Source organism: Theropithecus gelada, chromosome 11 (genome assembly GCF_003255815.1).
Source record: "Theropithecus gelada isolate Dixy chromosome 11, Tgel_1.0, whole genome shotgun sequence".
In the NCBI taxonomy this organism is placed as follows: domain Eukaryota; kingdom Metazoa; phylum Chordata; class Mammalia; order Primates; family Cercopithecidae; genus Theropithecus; species Theropithecus gelada.
The window spans coordinates 116,656,194-116,682,085 of NC_037679.1; the positions used below are offsets into that span (position 1 = coordinate 116,656,194).

The 25,892-nt window shown below is 35.5% G+C and overlaps 1 protein-coding gene across 1 annotated transcript in view; it reads left to right on the top strand.

Moving 5' to 3' along the window:
- Positions 1-25,892, top strand: part of ETNK1 (ethanolamine kinase 1) — a 64,786-nt gene that overhangs the window by 1,582 nt on the left and 37,312 nt on the right. Inside the window, exon 2 of the mRNA XM_025401797.1 lies at positions 20,247-20,506. Within this exon, the coding sequence (XP_025257582.1) occupies positions 20,247-20,506 (260 nt within the window). The remainder of the gene's footprint in view (positions 1-20,246; positions 20,507-25,892) is intronic.

The window sequence follows — 25,892 nt, forward strand, 5'->3', positions numbered from 1 at the left end:
AGTCCACGGTCACTGCAAAATGAACCTCTCCACTCCCCTTGCACGGGGTCCTCGACTGCCTCCTCCCGTCCCACCAGTAATGCAGTCATTAATCCTCTCTGATCTTTTCCTTCCTCTCCCCTCCCCCTGCGATGTGCTTTCATTGATGCCTCACACTGCGTTTTGTCTTCCCAAGCCCTCCAATTGGCGAGCGTACTCTATTCCCAAAGCAATGACCACGACCATGCATCGCTAGGTCGGTTCTTAGGTAGCACCACACACATTGTTTTGTTTGAGTCGATATTTCTGAATTATTAAAGTCGTCTTAGTGAAATTAATACCTGATACTAGAAGGAGCAGTGGCTTGTGACTCTTTCCTTTTCATGGGACACCGTATTGATAGATAGAGAAAAAATTGGGAGGAGAAAAATCCCTGAGACTCTAGGAGTTTTCTGATAAGTTGGAAGTTATGATTTCCACTACGTGATTTTTTTTTTTGAATACTAATTTGTTTTTAGCTTTAGTTTCAGGAACTAGATACGAAAATAGATCTCATTTTCTCCTTTTCCCTTGCAAACAACAAAAAAACCCAGTAATTTTCGAGGCTGGGATATTTGGGATTTGTTCTAAATCTGAGCAATAATGTAAGAACATTCATTTGAATTAGCCAAACCATCTGCCTCGTTTTGATGACTAATTTATTCACCAGTATTTGTTGATTTATTTGCTAAATTCTTTGCTAAACTAGCCAGCCACCCATACAGAGATGAATAAAACATGAGCAGTGCCTAGGGCTCAGAGCAGTTCCTGACACTTGGGTTTTCACGCGTTAGTTTCAGTTCTTATTGCCTAGAAGAGTTTTTAAGCAGCTTAAAAGGACCCGTATGTTTTGGAAAAGAAACTGTTAGACAACACATTTTGAAATTTAAGGGAGTATTTGTTAGCCGAGTATACAGGAAATAGTGAACGCGAAGTGATTTTTATGTCATTTTAAAAATATATTTCCTTTAAAAGAAATGCATCTTCCAAACTGAAATTCAGTACTTGTTTAGTTTATCAATTTATTTGTATTTTATTGTATAAGGCTCTAAAATTTATTAAGATGATTTATTTTCTGGCAGTCATTTACACATAAAACATTATTAATTAAAGAGTGCTACATCCTGGTAAACTCCAGCGTTGGCAGATCAGTTACTTTTAAGCAGTGACTTTAAAGTTTGAAGCTTTGAAGACTGGAATTTCCTTTGATGTATTTGTCTGTAGAATAGTAATGATAGCTACTGTGGGGTAAGGTAAGTTATATTTTTTTATTTTAGTCGTCCAAACAACCATATTAGGTAGACACTATCTCTTTTTTAGGTGAAACTCAGTGAAGTAAGCCAGGATGTAGGTAAAAGAGGGCAAAATGTAGTGACATTAAACTGTTTTTGCTTGTTGGAAAGTAACTACGTGTGATTAAATATTGGTTTCTTGTAGCAACTTTTAACCTAAAGACCTCTGGGTTTATAATCTGAATTTTTAATATTTGTAAGTGCAGGTAAATACAACCATTTATTTTTCCCTAAGATGATTATTAGTTAGAAATACATTCCCTCCATGTGCAAGCAAAGCTTTGGTCTAGAAGCTGGCCTAAAAGCATCTGCTAAGCTGAATTGATGAGTTCACCTTTCAGCTCAATAGATCTGGCGCCTTGCATTCTAGGTCATTACAAACTCTACTTTCATAATGCTTCAGAATTTCTTTAAATTCTGAAGTAAATTTCTTTCAGAATTTCTTTAAATTCTGAAAGTAAATCTCAATGGAAATATTTTCTTTTGAGATTTCATTGTATTTCCCTTGAAACAGATACAAATCATACCTCACATTTCAGAAGAAGTATGTATTATATAGTTGACAGAATATAATGTAATTTTAGAGCAGTCGAGTATCAGTAATTTAGCCTGTTTTTTTTTCTCAGTATTTTTCTAACATTTTTGTATGTTTAAGATATACTTGAAGTATACCTTAGAAGCTTACTGTAGCGATACTTATCTGGTGATTGATTATTCCTGCAAGCTGAACTATCCAGAACATATCAGAAAATAAAAAGAAAAAACAAGCTAAAAAAAGACTAGAGTCAAAATGATAGAAAGCCCAGTCTTTGCTCAAAACTTGTGGGCACATGCAATAATATATCTCATTTTAGATAGAATTCCTGTTCTTACTAGATTAAAAGAATAAAGTATAAAGGAGGTGGTGAGGTTTTCAGAGTATAGTAACAGAATAGGCAGAGTAAATCCAAAACAACAATACAGCCACAGTGCTTTGTATTTAATAGGCCTTTACTGTTTATAAAGCACTTTTCACATACATTCTCCCAACTATCCTGTGAGGTAGATGTAGATGGTACTGTTAATATGTATTATATAGTTAATGAAACTGAATTTGCTGTTTACAAATGGCAGATCTGAGATGAGAAACCATCTTATGAATTATTGTTCTTTGACCAAGAGTTTTGTTTGTATATTATGATTAAGGCAGGGAAAGTGCTTCTGTATAAAATTAATTTCTTAAAAGCTTTGGCTCATAAAAAGATTCTACTTTCAAGTTCCCTTGAACATAAATTTGCATTACTTTTTTCATATGTGATACCATTTTAGGAAAAAGGGATCACTTCAGCTTTCCTTTAGGATAGTGACTTTTGTTGTGTAACAACTCTCTAACTTACTTGAAGATTTGGATTTTTAATTTTTAATACTTTTCTTTGGATAGTCATTGTATAAAGGAATAAAGAATCAAGTCACGTCTCAGGTCCAAAATATTTCTCAATGGACTCTTAAAATTGTTTTTCATTTTCTGAAGAGCTGATGAATTAGTGTTTGGAATATTCCAGTTATGTTGTCTCAGGATCTTTCTGTTTGCTGTATTAAGCAATGTTGTTTTTCTCGCTAACTTGTCACTGTGAATTTTTCTATTACTTGGAACTTATAGTAGATAATGACAAAGGCTTCATAGGTAGGATATTAACACCATAATTATTATTTAACCTTACAAAACTAATGTATTTATTCCTTTACTGGGTCTAAATGAGATTGTTTGCTATATGGTACCTTATAGCAACTTTGTTTTTCAATAACAGTATGTTACAGTACTCAAGAGCATGAGGTTTGAACACAGTGCTAGTTTTGAGTCCAGATTCTGTACTTTACTAGCTTTGTTACCCTGGTCAAATCATTAAAATTCCTGTTGCCCAGTATCCTGAGCTGTAAAATTGATCCAGTAGTTGTCCCTACCTCAATGGGTTATTGTGAGGGTAAAATAAATGCTGTCTTTCATGATAATCGTTATTGCTGCTGAGCACCTACTATATATTGGATGCTTGAATCAAAAAACAAACATTTGCTCTTTGAAATTCCTAGTCCGATGGGGAAGACAAATAAGAAAATTATAACAACGTAATGTTTATGGAATGAACATTCAAATTTAGTTCACATGCAAAGATTACACAAGAAGTTTCAAAAATGTACTGTTCTTTCTGCTTTACTACAGGTTTTTGCATGTTTTTGAATGCATGTTTTTAAAAATCTTTTCATTATATTTTGTAAGCATATGTGAACTATCATGGAAACTTATGTTTGTGTTAGGTTGTGTAGCTACACAGCAGTTTTCATATCCTTCCTCTTTCTAACAGTGTTGGAGGTAGTTACCTAAATAGTCTATTAAGAACCTGTAACCACTCTTAATATTGATAGTTAATATTTTATATTGGTCTTTGTCTTAAAGGAAGAAGAAAAAGCCAGATCTATACAATTGCTCTCTTAAGTTATGTCTCCATTAGTGTTCTAATATAATAATCGATTTTCTTTTCTGTTTTTAAAAAAATGAGTTTGTTCCTTTCAGCAGTAGCTTCTGAAAAGTCTTAGGTAAGCTAATATATTAAGTTACGGCTAATTTTTTAATACATTAAAAAAGTAAACAATGTATTAGTTTACTTTCCCTAAGAATTATAGGAAATCTTGAGTCCTGTAGATACGAATAAGGAGTCATAGTTTATATTCAATGTAACTTTTAATATTAGTGGTTATATCCAGTTTTCCGTTTCCTATTCCCTCCCTGTTTTCAGCATTTTAGAATAATAAAGTATATAATGTTTAATAGACGCCCATCAAAAACATGAAAAGTTTGTTGGGCTCCCATGTATTTTATTAAGATGTGACTATGCAGTCAGGAGCCTAAAGTGCTAGTTTGTTTTCATGTATAATAGCCGTGTAACTTGGACTATGTAAACTGCATCACATCTTTTTGGGGACTGAGCATAATATGGAAAGAGGATGGTTTTTCAATATTATTTCCAGCCATTTGTAACCTTTGGCAAGTTTTAAAGTCCCTGTAAAATGGGATTACCTTGGAAAATAGTCATGAGAATTCAATGATATACCTACAATTACGCATAGTATGTTTTGGTACTATATTCCTCCACCTCTCATTTCCAATTCTCCCATCCCAACTGAGAGAATTGTGAGCTCCTAAAATTCAGTAATTCTGACACATGTTTTTTGTACTAGGTATAATGCTAGTTTTCAGTAAGAGTCCTTGGACAACTAACTGTAGCCCAAGGTAGGCATGGAATAATGTAGGACAGAAGGCTTCATAGAAGTGGGGGTACCTGAGCTAAGCTTTGAAGGGTAGATGAGATCAGACTGAAAGGAGAAACATTTCTGAGCAAGGAAAACTGTCTCACAAAGGCAATGAATCTAGACTTTGAGCAGCTTACTCATCATTTAGGACATCATGGGAAGCCACTGGATGTTTTTATTTTTGTATTTTATTTTATTTTTTTTGAGACAGAGTCTCGCTGTCGCCCAGGCTGCAGTGCAGTGGTGTGATCTCAGCTCACTGCAACCTCCACTTCTGGGGTTCACGTGATTCTCTCGCCTCAGCCACCCAAGTAGCTTGGATTAGAGACCTGCGCCACCATGCTTAGCTAATTTTTGTATTTTTAGTGGAGTTAGGTTTCACCATGTTGGCCAGGCTGGTCTCGAATGCCTAACCTCAAGTGATCCACCCACCTTGGCCTCCCAAAATGCTGGGATTACAGGCGTGAGCCACCACGCCTGGCCTGGACATTTTTAAGCAGGTAAATTATATCACGTATTAGAGAAGTGACAGGCAAGAATGTAGAGAAGGGTTGTTTGAGGGAAATGTTTTAAATTGGGAAATAAGTCATCACTCAGAACGTTGGTTTTGAAACTGGTGATTACCATACATTAATAAGATGCCAAATCAATACTGTCTTGAGACCATTACAGTTTAAAAAGATGAGTTAGAGTACATAATTGTAGAGGATACATCAGACAGCCTTGCAAGTAGTAAGGTAAGTACTCTTTTTTTTTTTTTTTTTGAGATGGAGTTTTGCTTTTGTTGCCTAGGCTGGAGTAGTACAATGGTGTGATCTCAGCTCACTGCAACCTCCGCCTCACGGGTTCAAGTGATTCTCCTGCCTCAGCCTCCCGAGTAGCTGGGATTACAGACACCTGCCACCACGCCTGGCTAATTTTTGTATTTTTAGTAGAGACGGGATTTCTTCATGTTGGTCAGGCTGGTCTTGAACTCCCAACCTCAGGTGAGCCACCTGCCTCGGCCTCCCGAAGTGCTGGGATTACAGGCGTGAGCCATTGCACCCAGTGGTACGTATTCTTTTGTGAAGCGTGCTTTAGTTTTATATAAAAGTATCTATGTACTGCCGGGCGCGGTGGCTCACACCTGTAATCCTAGCACTTTGGGAGGCTGAGGGGGGTGGATCACAAGGTCAGGAGATCAAGACCATCCTGCCTAACTCGGTGAAACCCTGTCTTTACTAAAAAATACAAAAAATTAGCTGGGCGTGGTGGCGGGCGCCTGTAGTCCCAGGTACTCAGGAGGCTGAGGCAGGAGAATGGCGTGAATCTGGGAGGCAGAGCTTGCAGTGAGCCGAGATCACACCACTGCACTCCAGCCTGGGCGACAGAGCGAGACTTCATCTCAAAAAAAAAAAAGTATCTATGTACATATTATATCAAATGATAAATATATTTCTTCCTGTGTATTGCATTTAAAAAACTTGAGGAAATAATTTGAGAGAGATTGTTGCGTTAGTCCAGACAAGAGGTGCTGGGGCCCAGATTAGGACAGATGAGATGGAAATAAGGTACAGATTTCACATTTCAGAAAATAAATGTGCAGGACTTGTTAATTGATTGCAGGTTAGGGAAGAAGATTAAGGTGTTTTTTGTGGGGGAAGGAGTGGATGACAAAGATAGGGACGTAGTAGAATACCTTTATTTAAGAAATCAGAGGTTCTATTTCTCTTTATTTTGTTTTCTAAGGAGTTATTTTACTCTTTGATATACCAGAATGGCTATAAATGCATTTTTAACATTCTTTTAAAAATTGTAAAAAAAAAAAAAAAAGCAAACATATAGAAAAATGGACAAATCATAAATTGTTGTAAAACGTTTACCCACCCCAACCCAGGAAAAGAAAACTAATTTCCAGCAACCGAGTGTCTTCATTTTCCTTCTTAGTCTTGATCTCTCCCTCCCTCTAGTGGTAATCATAATAGCAGATTTTTTTTTTCTAATTAACAAAATAGAATGTTTTGAATTAGTTATTTTTTGAAAGTAAGTACTCTGAGAAAATAATAAGTGCATGAAGGTCTTTGTACAAGAAACGATATGAACATGAAATAATTTAGTTTTACTGAAAGGTTGTACCACAACTGAATAGGAGAAAAAAAATCAATTTCCTGTCATCAATATTCTATTTACAACTGTTTTATTTTTATTACCGTCTACTTCTCCTAAACCTATTTTACGTATTTGCAATCATATATATAATTTTATATTCTCTTTTTCACTAGCCCTTTATAAACATTTTCCCATGTTTGAATGGGAGTATAATTTTTGATAGTCACAAACCTAATATTTGATGATCATGTTAAACATAATGTGACTTAGTTATTATTTATTATTTTTTAAATTTTTACTTTTTTTTTTAAGGGATGGGGTCTTGTGCTGTCATCCAGGCTGGAGTGCAGTGATGCTATCATAGCTCACTGCAGCCTTGTACTCCTGAGCTCACGCGATCCCTTCTACATCAGCATCCAGAGTACCTGAGACTAAAGGTGCATGCCACCATACCTGCCTAGTTTTTACCTTTTTTGTAGTGATGTGGTCTTGCTGTGTTGCCAGGCTGGTCTTGAACTCCTGGCCTCAAGTGACCCTCTTACCTTAGCTTCCCAAAGTGCTGGGATTACAGGTGTGAGCCACTGTGCCTTGTGTCAGTGTTTTGCCTCTTTTTGAATTTTATATAATGGCATCATATGAAATATGTATTTTTTAAAAATTTTGGTTTGGCATAGGCCCAGATTTTGAGAGATTTATTCAAGCGTGTATAGTTATTGTTCTTTTCCATGACTGACTATCATTCCATTTTAAGAATACACCTCGATTTATTTGTCTCCTACTGTTAATGAACACTTGGGTTGTTTTCATGTTTTGACTATCACAAATTATGCTTCTTACAAATACACTTTTTTTGAACACGAATATCCATTTCTGTTAAGTGGATACCTAGAAGTAGACTTTCTGAGTCATCTAGTTTGTGTATTTTCAGCTTTGTTAGATGCTTTCAGTTTTCTGAAGTGATTGTCCCGGTTTATATTCCTAATAGCAATATGTGAGAGTTTCAGTTATTGTATATCTTTACCAGTAATTGCTATTGTCTGCCTTTATTTTTTTCTTTCTGGTGGGTATTGGAGTATCTTATTCCAGGTATAATTTGCATATTCCTGATAACTACCGTTTTGTGAAAGGGCCATATATGCAAAGCAACCTCTAAATGTGGAAGGAGCTGAGAAACCAAAAAAGGAGGCAGACAAATCCAGTTCGTTGGTTTTGGGTGACTTACTAGGGGAAGTTAGATGCAGAAGTGTGGTCTTGGGTGGCTACAAAACAGGTAGGTCTCTACCTCACAACCCCTCAGACCCAGGTCTTATGTCTTGGGGAAAGTATGCATGCTCTGGAAGGAATGTGTAGGTGGCTATGGGTGTCACAACTTACAATTTCTGCAACCCAGCATCAAGGGTTGTTTTGGGTGAAACTTACAATGAATGGACATTTCTACAGAAAGACATTTTTTAGGCATTCTTGGACAAGGGTTTGTCAGAAGTTACATGGTAGATTAACATTTTAAAATAAAGTTGCTCTTGTTTCTACAATTAGTGCATCTTTTTTCTGTGTGGGGGGGTTTTTTTTGGATGTGTTCTATTTTGAGGTTCCTGTTCAAGCCTTTTGCTGATTTTTCTGTTGGATTATCTGATTTTTTCTCAATGATTGGTAGATGTTGTTTATGTATTCTAGATGAGTCATCTCTTAGAAATATGTTTTCAATGGTTTGTAGATATTCTTTATATATTCTAGTTGCGTCCTCTTTTAGAAATAATGTTTTCACGTATTTTCTCCTGCTTTGTGGCTTACATTTTCTTTTTTTTTTTTTTTTTTTTTTTTTTTTTTTTTTTTTTTTTTTTTTTTGAGACAGAGTCTCATTCTGTTGCCCAGGCTGGAGTGCAGTAGTGCGATCTAGGCTCACTGCAACCTCTGCCTCCCGGGTTAAAGCGATTCTCTTGTCTCAGCCTCCTGAGTAGCTGGAACTACAGGCACACGCCGCCACACCCGGCTAATTTTTGTAATTTTACTAGAGACGGGGTTTCACCATATTGGTCAGGCTGGTCTCAAGCTCCTGACCTCAGGTGATCCACCCACCTTGGCCTCCCAAAGTGCTGGGATTATAGGCGTGAACCACTGCGACTGCACATTTTTATTCTTAATATTGTCTTTTGATAGTCTTAAGACTAACTTTTCAATTTTTTAATGGATAGTATGTTTTGTGTCTTGAACAAGAGATCTTTTCCAGTGCCAAAGTTATGAAGATACTCCTATTTTCTTCTAGAAGCTTTATTATTTCATATTTTACACTTTGATGTATAAGCCATCTGGTTTATAATTGATTGTTATGTATGGTTTGAGGTGGAGGGGTTATGATTCATTTCTTTCCCAAATGGCTGTCGGTTGATGCAGTATCATTTGTTGAAAATACTTCCCCATTGCAGTGTCACCTTTGTCATAAATCAGATGGCATTATATGTGGATCTGTTTATGAATTCTGTTCTGTTCTTTTTTTTTTTTTTTTTTTTTTTTTGAGACATAGTCTCACTCTGTCACTGAGGCTGGAGTGCAGTGGCGTAATCTCGGCCCACTGCAGCCTCACCTCCCGGGGTCAAGTGATTCTTCTGCCTCAGCCTCCCCAGTAGCTGGGATTACAGGTGCCCGCCACCATGCCCTGCCAATTTTCTTTTGTATTTTTAGTGGAGATGGGAATTCACCATGTTGGCCGGGCTGGTCTTGAACTCCTGGCCTCAAGTGATCTGCCCGCCTTGGCCTCCCAAATTGCTGGGATTACAGGCGCGAGCCACTGCACCCCGCCTGTTCTTTTCTTTTGGTCTGTTTTGTCTGTTACCGCAGCAGTACCACTATGTGCGGATTACGCTCAATCATTGCTACAGGACTTGGTATTTGATGTAGTTATTATAGGCTTTGGTATAGGACTCCAGCTTTGTTCGTTTTTGAGATTGCCTTGACTATTCTTGACTTTTTAAGTTGCCATATAAGTTGTAGACTCAATTCTGGAATTCCCACAAAAGAAACTGGATAGGATTTTGATTATATTTTGTAGAATCAATAGATAGATTTGGGGAGAAGTGAATTCTTTTAACAAGATTGAATCTTAAAATTAATAAACACCATATATGCCGTTTGTTTAGGTTTTTAATTTCTCTCAAACTTTTGAAGTTTTCACTGTGGAGATCTCATGTGTTTTATTTGATTTATCCCTAGGTATTGATGCTTTTTGATATTATTGTAAAGGATGTCACTTAAAAAATTACTTTGTTGTTGGTATATAGGATTATAATTGTTGTATATTGAATTTTTCACATTCTAAAGGTTTTTATGTAGACTATTTTTGCATTTTCTCTATGTAAAATCTGAAAATAATACATAATTGCTGTCTGTCCTTCTGTCTTTTTGTCTTACTGCACTAGTAAGGACCTCTCTAACACACTTGAAAAAGATGAAAGTTGATAGTGGGCATCCTTTATTTCCCAGTCTTAAGGAGAACATTTTCAATAATTTATTGTTAGGTATGATGTATGCTATAGATTTTCTTTAATGACTTTACCAGATTAAGCAAGTTTCTTTTTATTCTTTGTTTGTTAAGTATTTTCATCATGAATGATGAATTTGTCTAAATGGTTTTTCTGCATTTCATGATGGTTATAAGATTTTTCTTAATTTTTCTCTTATTGAGGTGAATTACTTTGATTTTAAAAAAAATTTAAATGTTAAGTAACCTTTGCATTCCTGGAGAAAACCCTATTTGGTTGTATATATTCTCTTTTTTATTATTGTATCAATTGCTAATATTTTGATTAGGATTTTTGCAACTCTGCTTATGAAAGAGATTGGTCTGAAATTTTCCTTTCTTATAATGTCCTTGACAAGTTTTGGTACCAAGTTCGGAGGTATTTCTTTTTTTCTATTTTTGGAAGAGTTGCTTTTAATAATACATGTTTAAGGTCTGTAGTGAAGTTCATTTCTTTATCATTTGTGTCACTTTATTGTCTTCATACATTTTGCTAAGAAGTTATCAACTGTGTTAATCTTTTCAAAGAATAATTTTTGTTTGTTTTGAGGCAAGGTGTCACTCTGTTGCCCGGGATTGAATGCAGTGGTGCTATCATGGCCCACTACAGCCTCGACCAGGTGCTCGCCCCTTGCCCAGCTTATTTATTTATTTATTTATTAATTAGAGATGGAATTTCATCATGTTGCCCAGGCTGGTCTTGAACTCCTGAGTTCAAGCAGTCTGCCCACCTTGGCCTCCCAAAGTGTTGGGATTACAGGCATGAACCATCACATCTCAAACTTTTGAAGTTTTCAAAAGTTTGCTATTTTTGAAGTTATTAAAAAATAACAATTTTTGACTGTTGAGTTTTTCTATTTTATTGATAGTTTTGTCCTTCGTTATTTCCTTCCTAATCCTTTTTTTGTTTTCGAAGGTTAATTAGCTGTTATTTTTCTAGCTTCTTGAGCTGGAAGCACTAATTTTTTGCCTTTTAAATTTCTCATATATTGTTCATTACATGTCTTTGTAAGTATCCACAAGTCTTGACTTGTGTTGGGAAAGGCAGTCTCATGCACACAGTCCTTCCATCCCTTCTCACCAAATAGAAATGGGCTTTGGGCCTGAAACACTTTCTTACCAAGAGGTAAGAGTCCTCATAGCCTGTGCTGGACCTATTTTTTCCTGTGTGGGAATATTTTTTCCTGTTTTAGACTCAGTGTGTACTCCTTTGCTCTGCTTCAGCATGTGTGTCGTATGTCACCTGGCTCACCTACAGTGTCTCCCCAGTGGGGAGGGGATGGAGGGATGGGGTTGGTCTGCTGTAGCCCAGGAGGGGTTTGTGTAGGCCAGTTGTTGGCATCAGCTGCTGGGAGGCACTTGCCCACCATGGGAGACCAACACCCATTACTGAAGCTGATCTTGCTTTGTCTCCTCTCTGTGTGAGTAAAGCGTTGTTCCATGCAGTGCTTGACTGCGCATCGTGTTTTCTTTGGTGACTATGATACCAAGAAACAATGAACAGAAAGAAGTTCCAAGACTTCTAGTGTTGATATTAGGTTACAGATACCACTCGCTTGACAATATATGTTTATTATCATTTAGTTCAAAATGTTTTCTAATTGCCATTGTGGTGTTTTTTTCTTTATCTCACTTATTTTACATGTGTATTTGATTCATTTCCATTGAGTTGATGCATATTTAATTTTTAAAAAAAATTGTTATAAAAACATAAAAATTCATTATCTTAACCGGTTTTATTTGGTGTGTATGTTATTGATATCTAACTCATATCCACTGTAGTTTGAGAAGATACTCTAAGTGATTTTAATCCTTTGATATTTGTTGAGGCTTGCTTTATAATGAAGCCCATAGTCAATTTTGGTAATGTTTTGTGTAGCCTTGAAAAGAAAGTATGTTCTTGGCCGGGCACGGCCCAGCACTTTGGGAGCCTGAGGTGGGCAGACTGACTCCAGGAATTCAAGATTAGCCTGGCCAACATGGCAAAACCCTGTCTCTACAAAAAAATGCAAAACCTTAGCCGGGCATGGTGATGCACGCCTTAGTCCCAGCTACTCGGGTGGCTGAGGTGGGAGGATTGTTTCAGCCTGGGAGGTTGAGGCTGCAGTGAGCTGTGATTGTGTCACTGCACTGCCGCCTGGGTGAACAGAGTGGGACCCTCTCAAAAAAAAGATAAGAAAAAGAATATTCTGTTGTTGAGTGTAGTGTTCTGTGTATGTCAGTTAATTTGGATTTTTAACTTTGTTGTTTAGAGCTCTTACTACATAATGATTTTTCTCTGCTCAAAAAAATGAGGTCTTGTAAAAAAATAGTGTTATCTATAAACATTAAAAAAATTAAAATTGAGGTCTTGAATGGTGTGCTCAAATTTCCTACATTTATTATGGGATTTGTTTAATTCTGTAAGTTTTTGCTCTGTATCTTTTGAAGTTGTATTGTTGGATGCATACACATTTAGAATTTTTATATCTTCTGGGTGGATCAATCCCTTTGTCGTCATAAAATGTCCCTCCTTATCTTTAGTAATATTTCATTAAGGTCTATTTTATCTGTTATGCGATAGCTAGCTACATCAGCTTCTTCTCTATGTGTTTTGTAAGCAGCATATAGAGTTGTCCTTTCATATCCATGGCTTCTGCCTCCATGGATTCAAGCAACTGTGGATTGAAAATATTAAGAGAAAAAAAAGATGGTTGTTTCAGTACTGAACATGTGTAGATATTTTTTCTTGTCATTATTTATTAAACAATACAGTATAACAACTATTTACATAACATCTACATTGTATTAGGTATTGTAAGTAATCTAGTGATGATTTAAAGTGTGTGGCAGAATATAAATAGGTTATGTGCAAATACTACATCATTCTATATAACAGACTTTCAGAACATGTAAAATAATATGAACAAAAAAATTTAAAACAAAATTTAACAGGCTTGAGCATTTGTAGATTTTGGTGGTGTTGTGGGGGTGGGGTCCTGGAATGAATCCCCCTCGGATACCAAGGGGATACAGTGGGGCCATTTGCAGATCCTCTAGAGTGCTGTCTTCTTTCTGTCTGTCTCCCTGTCTTTCCGGTTTACTACTCTGTCCTGCATACTCTAGCTGTTTTGATATCCTCCGATGCTCAGTTTATCTCAATTAATGAAGTCCACACAAGCTCCATCTGGGTTCTCTTTCCCTTTGCTGGGACCTGAGAATTCTCTCAAGACATTAAGCTGGGGGCAATCATAGAGTTCATATTGTTTGTTTCCCATCTCTCAGGAATCACTGTTCTCTCTAAAGTCCATTGTCTTAAAAATTGTTATTTCATATGCTTTGTCTGGTTTTTATTTGTGGGAGAGAGGTTGTTTCAAGTAAAGGGGTAAATCCTGTCCCCATTACTTTGCCTTGGCCAAGAGTGAAAGTGGCCCATTAGATGATTTTTATCAGTGATTTTCAACCTTTTCTATAGGGTTAGAATTCTTTGTTTAAATAAAATCTTGTCCCCAGGTGTCATGTATATGTGAAATAAACGAGGGCAAGATGGTGGTAGTGTAGTATATGCGCACATGTGCGTTTGTATGTGCTGGGGATATAGCAGAGCTTTTTTGCCCACTTGGATTCCCATTCCCATTCCTTGAGGGCTTTATAGCCCAATTTGAAAGTCACTAATATAGAGAGTACAAATAGGTATATTAAAAAGTAAGCAAATGAGAAAATAAGCCAGTTATTAGTTAAAGAGGAAACAAACTATCCGGAAAGGAAATTTACAGTATATCTCATGTTGGGGTTTGGAAGGATGTGTACAAAATAGTGTAATTGAAGATTGATAAAATAAAAAATCTGATATACTTATATTGGGTAGAGGAAGATAGGAGAAGTGACAGAGAGAGAGAGAGAGAGAGAGAGAGTATATGTGTGAAGAAAATAAGAAAGCTCAGTCTCATAAGAAGTCTCAGATAATGTGTAAACTTTACAGAAAAGCAGTTTAAGAATGGTATTTAAAAATAAGGAATTAAATAGCATGAGAGTTGAAAAGTAGTTTAGCGGGAGGTCTACTGTTGATTGATAAAAATAAAAATTACCAAAAAAAAGCAGATGGTAGATTTGGAAGTGGAAATGATTGAATACAAAATTCTCTTGCAAGAAATTTGGCAGAGAAGGGAAGGAGAAAGAAGTTGGCCTCTAGAAGTGGGTGGGATACGTGGCCGCATAATATATTTTTCCGTCCCATAACACTTGGACCTTTTAACTTTTTTTCCCCCTTTTTAACCTGTCTTTAAGGTGTTTTGTTTTGTTTTGTTTTGTTTTTTTGAGACGGAGTCTCACTCTGCCTCCCAGGCTGGAGTGCAGTGGAGCGATCTTGGCTCACTGCAACCTTTGCCTCCTGAGTTTAAGTGATTCTCCTGCCTCAGCCTCGTGAGTAGCTGGAATTACAGGCATGCACCACCACACCCAGCTAATTTTTGTATTTTTAGTAGAGATAGTGTTTCACCATATTGACCAGGCTAGTCTCGAACTCCTGACCTGAAGTGATCCACCTGCCTCGGCCTCCTGAAGTGCTGGAATCACAGGCATGAGCCATCATGCGCGGCCTGTCTTTAAGTTTTATCATTTACTTGTTTTGGAATCTGCTAGCAAGTGAATGTTACATACTTGTGCTATATTATATTATGTAATTCTCTAATAGACACTCTAGAATTTCTCCTTGATCTTTTATATTTTGTAATTCTCTAATAGAAGCTCTAGAGTTCCTCACTTACACTTTGATTAGTTGTATCATGCAAGTTAAAAACTATAATTTTCTAACATACTCAAAATTGAGAGAATAAAATATTCGTATATTATCCAGAATCCATATTTGCTTCATTTGATTTTTAACCCCTTTAAAGTATTCTAAAGCAAATCTCAGTCAGACCTTGTCATTGTCTTTGTGTATTTCCATATGCATTTGTAAACATAAAAAAATTTTTTTTTACATGATCACAGCACCATTATAACACCTAGCAAAATTAGTAGTAATGTCTAAGTACTGTTTAATAGCCAGTTCATAATAAAATTTTACCTCAAAAAATATTTTTATACATATTAGTTTGAGTTAGGAAACAAACTAGATGCATCTGTGTGTTTCCTAAGCCTCCGTAAACTAGACTGCCATACTATTGACTATTGGTGGGGCGTTTGTGTAGAAAGACCCACATTGTGGATTTGTATATTTTTTGTTGTTCCTCTTTGTGGTGGTTTTTTTTTTTTTTTTTTTAGAGAAACAGGGTGTCACCACGTTAGCCAGGGTTGTCTTGAACTCCTGACCCCAAGTGATTCTCCTGGCTTCCAAAGTGTTGGGATTATAGGCATTCATGCCACTGTGGCCAGCCATGTGGTGTTTCTTAGGAATAGGAAGATCTGGCCGGGCATCGTGGCTCACACATGGAATCCTAGCACTTTGGGAGGCTGAGGCGGGTGGATCACTTGAGATCAGGAGTTCTAGACCAGCCTGGCCAACATGAGGAAACCCTGTCTTTACTAAAAATATAAAAATTAGCTGGGTGTAGTGGCAGGTGCCTTAATCCCAGCTACTTGGGAGGCTGAGGCAGGAGAGTCACTGCGAGACTCTATCAAAAAAAAAAAAAGAGAAGATCCAGAAACTTGATTAGATTTCAAATCATGGGTAGTGCAGTGTATTTCATATTGCATCACATCAGAAGGTATAGCATGTCAGATTGTTTCTTGAAATCAGGAGGTGACAAATGACTCCTACCATTATAAAATTACCTGTCAATCTTTCATCTAATGGTCTCATTCATTGAAGATTGTTTCCTGAATACTTTTTCTGTTGTATCCTCCACATTTGTCAACTGGAATTCTTTGGTACATAACTTTCTCTCATTAATTAGAGCGGTTTGGATATTATGAAATGTGGTTTACATAAAATGTAGGATAAACGCTTAATTCTACTTAATTGCCAGTTTTCATAGTAACGTTGATAACTTCATCAATATTAAGCAGTTAAAAAATAGACTCCTGGGTTGTTGGAATTTGTTAAAGGGTAAGTTTAAATTGTATTTTTAACCAATATAGATGTTGTTTTTAAAAATTACGTGATGAGGTAAGGCAGAGAACAAATTGAGAATCCATTATTAATTTTCCTAGTATTTAAAAGCTGTTAATATTTAAACTAAAGATTAGACGTGATTAGTAGCTAAATTTACTAGCTTAGTAGTATACATTTTAGGGATTAAAGTTTAACGGGATATAATTCGTCGTGCAAAACCAAATGCATATAGGATAATACTAACTTGAGAGAGTAACATTGAATGGCATTTCTAACTAAATTGAAAGCCTTTTTTTTTTTTTTTTTTAAGATGTGAAAGAGAATTTGCCCAGAAATGATATTTAACATTTAGCTATTTGGATTTAAGCTACTTTCAGAGACATATTGAAAGTATTGTTTTTAGGCCGGGCGCGGTGGCTCAAGCCTGTAATCCCAGCACTTTGGGAGGCCGAGACGGGCGGATCACGAGGTCAGGAGATCGAGACCATCCTGGCTGACACGGTGAAACCCCGTCTCTACTAAAAAATACAAAAAAACTAGCCGGGCGAGGTGGCGGGCGCCTGTAGTCCCAGCTACTCGGGAGGCTGAGGCAGGAGAATGGCATGAACCCGGGAGGCGGAGCTTGCAGTGAGCCAAGATCACGCCACTGCACTCCAGCCTGGGCGGCAGAGCGAGACTCTGTCTCAAAAAAAAAAAAAAAAAAAAAAAGAAAGTATTGTTTTTAAATATTGTTTTAACATATATTTTAGTCTTAATTATTTTATAATTTCAACATTATTTTTCTGTTTTGTATTGAAATTTAAATGTATCATTGGCTACATTTACCAGCTTACTGAGTGCCAAGCACTGTTCTAAGTACTTTTATGTATATAACATATTAATCTTCAGAGCAATGCAATAAGTAGATTCTAATATACTGATTTTATATATGAGATAGAGACACACAGAGGGTAAGTGACTTGCCTAAGTTTACTCGGTTTGTATGTAACAGAGCTGGGATTCAAACTCAAACTCTGGCTCTGTAGCTCATCCTCTCAAGTACTGCCGTGTGAAATACTTGACAAATAGTGCAGGATAAGCCCCATTAAAAGGAGCTCACTAAGATTTATATTTTGTCTCACCTCTACTGAGGTGGAATTTTATATTTCTAGTATATATTTAAGATAATATACATAGCTAGAGTGTGTATAGTGTATTTTAATAGCGTATTTTAGATGGTTCAGCACATTGAGTTACTTGTGGTTTATATATGAGGTGGGAACAATGCAAAGGTAAGAAGTATTACCTGTACATCTTTAAACTGAAGTCATTGTTCTCCAGCGAGAGACCGGTAGAAACTCACCTGTAGCTGAAGAAGTTGGGTTTATTACTCACTGCAGTAAGGGAGAACTAAATCATTGAGAATGGTGGGGATTTGTCTGGTGATTTGGTGGAGGGTTCAAGGTAAACAGGGTATTCTCTGGATTGGATGCTGTCAGGAAGGAAGTGGGATAAGTCTATGACTTAGGGGTGTCTTAATCTTACCTAGAAGGCTGAAGAAATGAAGCAGGGCCAAAGTTTGACTGGAAAAGAGCAGCAGTCACTCATATTAGCCAGGATAAGGAGATATTTGGTAATTTTTGTCATTTGGACAAAGTTCGTATTTTTTTTCCACCTTCAGACATGATTACAGAGTGGTTTTGTTGTTTTCTGGATCCATTATAATCACAGAGTGACCTCATCTGATGTTGAATATTGATGTTTTGTAAAACTATGTTCAGCATGACTTCAAGGCCTACTGAGTGCCAGGCCATTGTTTTGCTACTGATTTTTCCACTAGTAAACCAGGTTCATTGCTGTGAAAATACAAGTTAGTAAACATGCATAAGCCAAAAGATAAAAGGTTAAATTACTTACAGAGAAACAAAAAAATAAAGAAACAAGATTTAAACTACCTAGTATCTTTGTAGACAAATAAATCTTTATACATAAAATATTTTGATAAATGTGGAATTATATTATTCACATATCTTTTTATTCTAGAGGTTTCTTTGCCTATCATTTCATTGCCAATTATGTAGCTGTTGTGCAATACAGAAAGTTAGGGTCAGGGTCATTGGAGTTGTGACACTGTGTCATCTTTATATATGTTTAATTAGTGTTTAGTAATCTGTATTGAGTAATCATATCTGTCTCTAGCCCTTACATGTATACATCTTTTTATGTTTGCACAAATAAATGTGTATAATATAGCATGGTCAATTTAGGGATATGTTTGATCATTATAGGCAAGAACAAGAGAATGCAATTTTTATAAGCTGGATGAAGACATTAATGTTGGTAACTATATGAGTTCTAGTGTTAAGCACCTAGTATTAAGTATTAAGCACCTACTATTTGCTGTGAAGATTCAGAAAATGGAGATGATGATTTCTGGAGTTTGAGGAGCCCAGAGTTTCATTCATTATAAACATTTCAGAATGTTAAAAGGTTTCTCAATCTTTATTACTGTATTTGAAATATTCTATCTATGACATCTGAAGAAGTTACAGAACAGCATGTGTGAATTGATAGTGGCATTGTGATAAGAAATAACATGTTTTTCATTGCGGATTTTAATAAAATTACAATTATGATAAAAAATACTCATTTTAAGTATATATACTTCCTGACAGTGTCTTTCATACAGTCTTTTTGAAATCTAGGTGGAAAGCAACACTAGTATGCACATATCTAAAAAATGGGGATATTCAAAATAAGTCCCTTTACACTGGTTCATGAAGTGTTACTGCATTATGTGAATAAAGGTAACAGCTAAGACCTATATATAATAAAAACCATTATCTCAACACTGGTTAGTTGTATATTATTAATAGTTTTAGTAAATAGTTTCACATCTTTTTTCATATGTCATTTAATATCATATCAGTCTAATTGAGATAGAAATATTTACCCTCTTTCTCAAGCATTAGTTAAATGTGTATACATACTTTTAAAACTTCTGTTCTTTTTTCCTATTCTTGCCCTGTTGACATGGAAAAAATATCCTGAATTCTTGCTTTCGCTTTCTTCTTTTCTCCCTTTGTTCCACTTGGGAGCCTCCAAAAGTGCTGAATTATAATAGAAGTGAAGTGTTAGTTCTAGTGTCAGATTAATACAGAGGAAAATGAAAATTATAATTTTTAATAGACTTTTATAATTAGTATTGCTAATCACCTGTTTCCTTTTGAAATACACCTTCTGTGCTCAGATCTAAAAAAGGATTTAAAGTATTTGACTTAAAGGTCTTGACAAGCCCCAAAGTCTCATTTAAAAAAATACCATAGAAATCTCTACTTATCTCTTTTGTCTTTCTGTAAGGTTGTGTTTTTGTTTATAGCCATAGTGGTTAAATTATAATAGTCAAAACTGTTATACCCTGAGTGCATAACACAATGTTTAATGCATGCTATGTTAGATAATCTTTAAAATTAATATTTAAAATTGAGTTTTTAGTAAGTTGGAGATTTGCCATAATTAAATTATGGTAGATTATATTTGTATATTTAGTAACAAGTCTATGAATGTTGTTAAGGACTTCTATAAGTAATGAACCATACCAGGAATAGGACAGTGTTCCCATTCTCAGAGACTTTCCAATCTGTTGGACATAGGAGAGATTCCCTGTATGTGTACACACACACATACACACACACAGATGTGCAAAGATTGTGATACAAGGTGGACTGTAAGAAATGGCATGTATCAAAAAAGTTATATAGAAATATTGAAGACAGTGAATAATTAACACTTTGGATCAAGGAAGGCATGTTATATGAATTAAGGGCAACATATTAACATTAGTTGTCCCCTTAGTTTAAATATAGAATTAAAATTATAGATGTTAGATAAAATTGTATAAAAGATGGTTCTTTTATGTTAAGAAGTTGGTGTTTTCTTTAATAAGTATTTAACTCATGATTTTCAATTTATCTCCTGTTCTGTAAAGATAGATAATTCCTTTTTTTCCCCCATTTTTAATTTTTATTTTTGGCAGCTCTTCACAGATGGAATCACAAATAAACTTATTGGCTGTTACGTGGGAAATACCATGGAGGATGTAGTCCTGGTGAGAATTTATGGCAATAAGACTGAGTTATTAGTCGATCGAGATGAGGAAGTAAAGAGTTTTCGAGTGTTGCAGGCTCATGGGTGTGCACCACAACTCTACTGTACCTTCAATAATGGACTATGCTATGAGTTTATACAAGGCGAAGCATTGGATCCAAAGCATGTCTGCAATCCAGCCATTTTCAGGTACATTTTTTCTGAATTTTTCCTTTTGAAAAATACGGGCATTTAAGTGCCTTAAGGAAATATTTTTTAAAATTGCCTTTTCTTTGTTTGAACAACTATTTGGTTAACTTAGAAACTTTCTTTAGCTAGGGTTTTTGTTTTTGTTCTTGTTTTCCCTAAAAAGAAAGAAGTAAATTTCTTTATATCTGCAGTTCTCGTCACTGACTCTTTGCAAAGGAAAAACTACAAGAGCTTTTGGATTAACCAGCTGCAGAGAGTCGAGGCTTCTGCTTAGTGTTTTCGAGTTAGTATTTGAGTTGACGTGTTATACATTTGTTACTAACAGTTGCTTATTACTTAATTATTCATGTTTTCAGAGTTCTTGCTTAGTAAAATTTTATTAATTTGGTTAACAATTCTTTGTTCTTTAAGTTGTTCATTATTATTGTGCTTTCTATAAAGAATAATGTCATATATGCTTGATCATTTTTCCAAAATTGCCAACTTAAAAAATTCTCTTTCTGCTCTTGAAAACTCTAGAAAAATGGCCTTTTTTTTTTTTTTTTTTTTTTGTTGAGACGGAGTCTTGCTCTATCCCCCTGGCTGGAGGGCAGTGGCGTGACCTCGGCTCACTGCAAGGTCCGCCTCCCGGGTTCACGCCATTCTCCTGCTTCAGCCTCCCGAGTAGCTGGGACTACAGGTGCCCGCAACCGCGCCCGGCTAATTTTTTGTATTTTTAGTAGAGACGGGGTTTCACCGTGGTCTCGATCTCCTGACCTTGTGATCCGCCCGCCTCGGCCTCCCAAAGTGCTGGGATTACAGGCGTGAGCCACCGCGCCCGGCCTAGAAAATGGTCTTGATTGGAAAACAGCAGGTTACTTCATAGGTTAAAGCAGCAGTTCGCAACCATTTTGGTCTCAAGACTTCTTTATAGCTCTTTGAGGCTGAGTGCCCAAAGAGCTTTGTTTTAATATTTGATTAACGTTTATCAATATTTGCCATATTAGATACTAAAACAAATTTTTTAGAATAAAAGAATATCAAGTACATGTCCTGTTAGCTGTCATTGTGATGAAATTATCACATATCATGTAACCTCTTGAAAACTACACTGTACACTTGTGAGAGAATGAGAGTGAGAAAGGTAAATAATATCTTGTGAAAATAGTTTCAACTTTACAAAATTCCTGAAAGGGTTTTGGATGGCCAGGGGCTCCCTGATCATAGTTTAAGAATTGCTAAGTTAATACACTGGTAAAAATGGAATGTACCAGTATCACTTACCTATTGTAAACCTATATCAAATAATATATTAAAATATTTTGGCATAGAAATCTGTTCAAACCCTAGTTTTTAGCCATTACATATATTTTCTTCTTTTACATGAGTCTGATCTTTAGATGTATTAAGAGATTCTGATTAATACATTTGTGTTTACTGTATATCAACTGTTTGGTAATCTTTAGGCTTGCATGTATTTATAAATCCTCAATCTGTTCACAGTGGTTGGCAAATACCTATATAACAGCAGTAAAAATGAATAGATGCATAAATTGGATCCCCCCCAAAGCTGGTTTTGTATATATACAAAAACATATTTCATGAAGTTCCTAGAGAAAGGCCACATGAATTTCCTTCTAACTAAAGCAGAGAGTAAAACATGATTTATCTTTTTCAGTAACCTCAAATAGAAAAAATAAAATTATTACAGTTTTTGATCAAGAACAGTGAAGGTTTGTCAAGGCCGACTTTGGTATTTGATACAATGTTATAAACATGTTTTCAGTAAAAGTATCCTTTTCTATGCTTTTTGGTTAGATCTACTTATATATTATTTCTTTCCAAAATGCCAAAACCTTTGTTTATTTTTCTCTACTTAGATCTTTTTAAAGATATATTTTTTATTGATACATCCTCTACAGACATCCTCCCTCATTATGAATATCAGAGTGGTACTTTTGTTATAATACACAAACCTATATTGATACACCATTATCACCCAAAGTCCACAGTTTACATTAGGGTACACCCTTGGTGATGTACATTCTGTGGGTTTGGGCAAATACATAATGCACGTATCCACTGTTAATAGTGTCATACAGTGGAGTTTCACTGCTCTAAAACAATCCTCTGTGCTCTGCCTATTCATCCCCCTTTTCCCCTTAACCAGTGGCAACCCTGATCTTTTTACTGCTTCCCAGTTTTGCCTTTTTCAGAATGTCATATATTTGGAGTCATTTAATTAAGTAGCCTCATTAGATTGGCTTCTTTGACTTAGTAATATGCATTTGTTTCTTCCATGTCTTTTTATGGCTTATTGGCAGATTTCTTTTCAGGGTGCTGAATAATATTTCATTGGATGTACACCAAATCTATTTTGTTCATTCAACTACTGAAGGACATTTTGGTTGCTTCCAAGTTTTAGCAACTATGAATTAAGCTGCTATAAGAATCTCTATGCAGATTTTAATGTAGACATACAAATTTTTAACTCCTTTGGGTAAATGCTGACGAGCATGATTGCTGGATTGTATGGTAAGAGTATGTTTAGTTTTGTAATAAACCGCCAAACTTTCCCAGAATGGCTGTGCCATTTTACATTTCCACTAGCGATGACTGAGAGTTGCTGTTGCTCCACATCTTCACCAGCACTTGGTGTTGTAAGAGTTTTGAATTTTGGTCATTCTAATAAATGTATAGGTATCTTATTGTTTTTGTTTGCATTTCCCTGATACGTAATATGGAATATCTTTTCATATGCTTATTTACCCATCTGTGTATCTTTGATGAAATGGGGTTGTTTGTGTTCTTATTGCTGAATTTTAAGAGCTGTTTGGTGTATTTTGGATAATAATCCATTATTGGATATGAGTTTTGCAAATATTTTCTTCCAGTCTGTGCTTTATCTTTTTATTCTCTTGGCAGTGTCTTTTGCAGAGTAGAAAGTTTTCATTTTAATGAAGTCCAGCTTATCTGTTCTTCCTTTCATGGATCATGCCTTTGTTGTCGTTTTTTAAAAGTCATTGCCAAATCCAGGGTCATCTACATTTTCTCCTATGTTATCTTCTCACAGAGTTTTAGTTTTGGATTTTACATTTAGGTCTGTAATCCATTTTGACAAAATTTTAATGAAGGTGTAAGGTATATGTCTAGATTCATGTTTTTGCATGTGAAGGTCCAGTTGTTCAGCACAATTTATTGAAAAGTCTGTCTTTTCTCCATTTTATTTCCTTTGCTCCTTTTCAAAAATCAGTTAACTATTTATGTGGGTCTATTTCTGAGTTCTGTATTCTGTTTCTTCATCTGTTTGTCTAATCTTTTGCAGATATCACACTACCTTAATTACTGTAACTTTATAGTAAGTCTCGAAGTCAGGTAGTGTTAGTCCTCCAACTTGTTCTTCTCTTTCAAATTGTGTTGGCTATTCTGGGCCTTTTGCCTCTCTATAAAAACTTTATTTTTTACATTTTAAAATTGACTTTTTAAGAATTTATTTTTAATTGACAAATAATAATTGTGTATATTTGGGATACAGTATTCATGTAAACTTCAGAATCAGTTTTTCAATATCACAAAATGACTTGCTGGGATTTTGGTAGGAATTGCGCTGAATCTGTAGATCAAATTGGGAAGAACTGACATCTTGGCAGTATTGAGTCTTTTTATCCATGAACATGGAATATCTCTTATTTAGTTATTTGCTTTCTTTTATCATAGTTTTATAATCTTCCTCATATAGATCTTGTACATAGTTTGTTAGATTTATACCTAAGTATTTTATTTTTGGGGGTGCTACTGTAAAAGGAGTGCATTTTATTTTCAAATTTCAGTATTCATTACTGGTATGTAGGAAAGCAATTGACTTTCTCATGTATATATTTTTTTATCCTGCAAGCTTGCTATAATTGCTTATTCCAGGAGGTTTTTTTGATCCATTCTGTTAGATTTCCTCCGTAGAAAATCATGTTGTCTGCAAACAAAGACAGTTTTATTTTTTTTTCTTGCCTCTTATTTTTTTTTTTTTTTTCTTAATGCATTAGCTAGAACTTTCAGTACAGTGTTAAGAAGGATTGGTTAAAAAGCGATGTTCTTTCTTTATTCCTGATCTCAGTGGGAAATCTTCAAATTATTTGTCATTAGGATGTTAGCTGTAGTTTTTTTGTAGATATTCTTTATCAGATTGAAGATACTGTCTCTTTATTCCTAGTTTGCTGAGTTTTTATGGTAATGGGTGCTGGATTTTGCAAAATGCTTTTTCTGCACATGTTGATAGGTTTGTGTGATTTTTCTGTTTTAGTCTGTTAATGTAATGGATTATAAATTAATTTTCAAATATTGAACCAGCCTTGTATACCTGAGATAATCCCACTTGGTCACAGTGTATAGTTTATTTTTATACATTGTTGGATTTGATTTGCTTATGTTTTGTGTCAGCAAATATATAAAAAAGAAACATTTAAAAATAATGTTTTAAATAAATAGGAAATACAAAAATGTAGTGTTTTCTGTTGTATATGATATTTGCTAATAGAAAACAATTGAGGTACACTTGATTAAAGTGTTTTTAAGAACTCTTCTTTTTCAATGAGCATTTTATTTAGTTAATAAAAATTTGATATGTTTATAGTTGTTCTGAAAAAATTTGATTATGGTAAGTACAACATAAAATTTACCATTGAAGCAGCATTTTTATCTGGGGTAATACCTGAGGTTGGTTGTCTCACAGCTACAGAAAACTAGGATGCAGACAACCAGAGTGAGATTAAGAGCGCAAGTTTAATAGGCAAAAGAAAGAGAAGAGCTCTCTGTGCAGAGAGGGGTCCCAGAGAAAATGGGTTGCCAGTTCTGTGCTGAAACGCACGGGGTTTTATAGATTAACTGGAGGAGGCAGTGTTTGATTTGCATAGGGCATGAAAGATTGGTTGGACCAGGTGTGCCTTTTGCATAAAGCGTGTAGAAGCTGGTGGCCCCACTTTAATCTTTTATTATGCAAATGATTCTCTACCTGGCCAGTGCCATGTTGCCTGCTTCTTTTTACTGGACACATGATGACAAAGAAAAGGGAAGATGGAGGCTCCATGTTGAATATACCTGGTTTCCAGGTAGCCCTTTTCTATTGGCACAGCTGCCAGCATTTACCCATGCAAGCTTCTAGCTTGCTTATCTATGTCTGCAGCTTGAATTTTCAGGCCACTCTTTGTTAGAAGTGATTTGGGGGCTGCTTTCCATTAAAAGGGAGCCCTTACCGATAACTCCTTTACCTTCACTATCTGCCTAAATAATTTCTTCCTGGCTCCTGTGTCACCATCTTAACCGTTTTTTAACATGTACAGCTCAGTAGTGTTACTGCATTCACATGGTTGTGCAACTAATTTCCTGAAAAAAATTTTTTTTTATCTTGTAAAAT